At 35.1% G+C, this 2,837-nt stretch overlaps 1 protein-coding gene across 1 annotated transcript in view; it reads left to right on the plus strand.

The window, feature by feature from the left end:
* The window catches only part of LOC139023936 (ribonuclease inhibitor-like), an 18,806-nt gene that overhangs the window by 4,067 nt on the left and 11,902 nt on the right, over positions 1–2,837 (plus strand). Inside the window, exons 2-4 of the mRNA XM_070438175.1 lie at positions 20–56; positions 325–498; positions 1,697–1,870. Coding sequence (XP_070294276.1) covers positions 20–56; positions 325–498; positions 1,697–1,870 — 385 coding nt within the window. The remainder of the gene's footprint in view (positions 1–19; positions 57–324; positions 499–1,696; positions 1,871–2,837) is intronic.

Raw genomic sequence — 2,837 nt, forward strand, 5'->3', positions numbered from 1 at the left:
CAGAGGAAAGTCTTCTGAGGCTTGCTGCCAGTGATCAAAGCCTACAGAGTTGCTTTGTGAGTACATAAAAAACATTTAAGTACTAATCATAAGGAAAAATATGTAATAATATGTATATAACATATAACATTATATTGAAAAACATATTGAATAAATGCATTGATGTTCACATTAGTAAACAATATGACCATACATTTCTAGGAGACAGCAAGATAATTAATATGTTGTTTGAGAGAATAAACCAAATGCATCTGACATTGTCCTTCTACACCACTGGTGTTAAATTAACAGTGTGTTAGTGAAGTCATGATGATCTCTTTGCAGGYTGTCAGGCTGTGGAGTCACAGAGGAAGGCTGTGCTTCTCTGGTCTCAGCTCTGAGGTCAAACCCCTCACACCTGAGAGAACTGGATCTGAGTGACAATGACCTGAAGAATTCAGGAGTGAAGCTTCTCTCTGCTGGACTGGGGAATCCCCACTGTAAACTGGAGACTTTGAGGTCAGTATTCCTGTAGTTGGTCAACAAGTGATAACTGTTCACTAGATCCAGATGTATTTACCAGGCACACATAGTCCACACCATATGTGTTTGGACAGTGAAGCTGTTTTAAATTTGGTGCTATGCTCCAGCATTTTGGATTTAAGATGGAATGTTTCATATTAGGCGACAGTACAGAATGTCACCTTTTATTTGAGGTTATTCATACATATCTGTTTTCACCGTTTATAAATGAATTGTGAATAATGATGAATGAAAAAGTAAAAAAGGTATAAAGATCATACACCCAAAAAGCCAACCTCTTCTGTTGTTGGTAATAGTGAGAGGTTAGCAKGTTTTWTTGTAGCCTCTAACTTTCTTACTCATTTTTATTCATTCATGATTTACTTAATCATGGCATCAGGATGAATTTAGTAGTATTTAGAAACATGTTATCTACTAAAGATTCACATATAGGGCGAAAAAGTACAGAATGTCACCTTTTATTTGAGGTTATTCATACATATCTGTTTTCACCGTTTATAAATGAATTGTGAATAATGATGAATGAAAAAAGTAAAAAAGGTATAAAGATCATACACCCAAAAAGCCAACCTCTTCTGTGTGGTAATAGTGAGAGGTTAGCAGGTTTTTTGTAGCCTCTAACTTTCTTACTCATTTTTATTCATTCATGATTTACTTAATCATGGCATCAGGATGATAGTAGTATATTTAGAAACATGTTATCTACTAAGTTAGAAGTAAAATTAGTCCAGTCATCATCCACCATTCAGTTACTAATGGGCAAAACACCAACCAAAATAAACTGCAAATGCATCAATGTCACGTCATATGAAATATTTGATCTTAAATCTAAAATGCTGGAGTACAGAGTCAATTAAAATGTTTGGCTTCACGTCAAATAGATGGTGTGGACTGTATACTCAATACAATCTAAATCTGATACCCCACTGTCTGTCTTTGACGGATACTGCTTTTTTAAACTGGTCTTGTCAGTCTAATCAAATATTTGTACTATACATTTTTCTCTCTACAAAGCAGTACTTTGATCATAGTCATTTTTAATAATGATACATTCATCTATTAAAATTATGACAGGTTACAGGACACTGATTTTGAAAATGTGGAAAAAATATCCGCCACTGTTTTCACCTTCAAAGAATAGCAGTGTGGTTTTAAAATTATTTACTCTTTGCAGGCTGTCAGGCTGTCTAGTCACAGAGGAAGGCTGTGCTTCTCTGGTCTCAGCTCTGAGGTCAAACCCCTCACACCGTGAGAGTCTGGATCTGAGTAACAATGACCTGAAGGATTCAGGAGTGAAGCTGCTCTCTGATGGACTGGAGAATCCCCACTGTAAACTGGAGACTCTGAGGTCAGTATTCCTGTAGCTGTCAAGAAGTGATAACTGTTCACCATGATCACATGTGTTTACACATAGTCACACCATATTGTGTTGGACAGTGAAGCTTACAGTTTTAAAATTTGGCTATGCTCCAGCATTTTGGATTTAAGATTGTTTCATATTAGGCGACAGTACAAGAATGTCACTTTTTATTTGAGTTATGTTTCAGACATATCTGTTTCACCGTTTAAACGAAAGCACTTCATGTATCTAGTTCTCCCGTTTGAAGAGGTAATCAATCATAGGACAAAATTCACTTAAAGGGATAATTAAATGGTCAAAGTGTGTATTTGGCCCCATATTCCTTGCACACAATGACTACATTAAGCTTTGATTTGGTGTGTGAAATGGATATGTATGAAAATACCCTCAACATTTAAAGATGACATTATATACTGTCACTTCACATGAAACATTTGATCTAAAATACAAAATGCTGGATATAGAGTCAAATTTTAAATGTAGCTTCAATGTCAAAATACTATGGTGTTGACGATATACTTCATACAATATAAATCTAATACCTCACTGTCTGTCTTTTTTGAAACTGGTCTGGTCTGTCTACTGAAATATTTGTACTTTATATTTTTCTCTCTACAAGCAATACTTTGATAATATGTCATTTCGTAATAATGATACATTCATTTTTGAATAGATATGGCAGGTTTCAGGAAACTGATTACAGTGGCAAGAAAAAGTATGTGAACCCTTTGGAATTACCTGGATTTCTGCATAAATTCACTCATACCAATTTGATTGATCTTCATCTAAAGTCACAACAATAGACAAAACACAGTCTGCTTTAAACGTAAAAACAAACAAACAATCTTATGCATTATTTCAGTCTAATTGAACACACCGTTGGTAAAAGACATTGGAAGATCCTACACCCAAAATGACCGACCTCTCCTGGTTATTGTAATTGGTGAGAGGTTAG

Source organism: Salvelinus sp. IW2-2015, unplaced genomic scaffold (genome assembly GCF_002910315.2).
Source record: "Salvelinus sp. IW2-2015 unplaced genomic scaffold, ASM291031v2 Un_scaffold542, whole genome shotgun sequence".
Classification (NCBI taxonomy): domain Eukaryota; kingdom Metazoa; phylum Chordata; class Actinopteri; order Salmoniformes; family Salmonidae; genus Salvelinus; species Salvelinus sp. IW2-2015.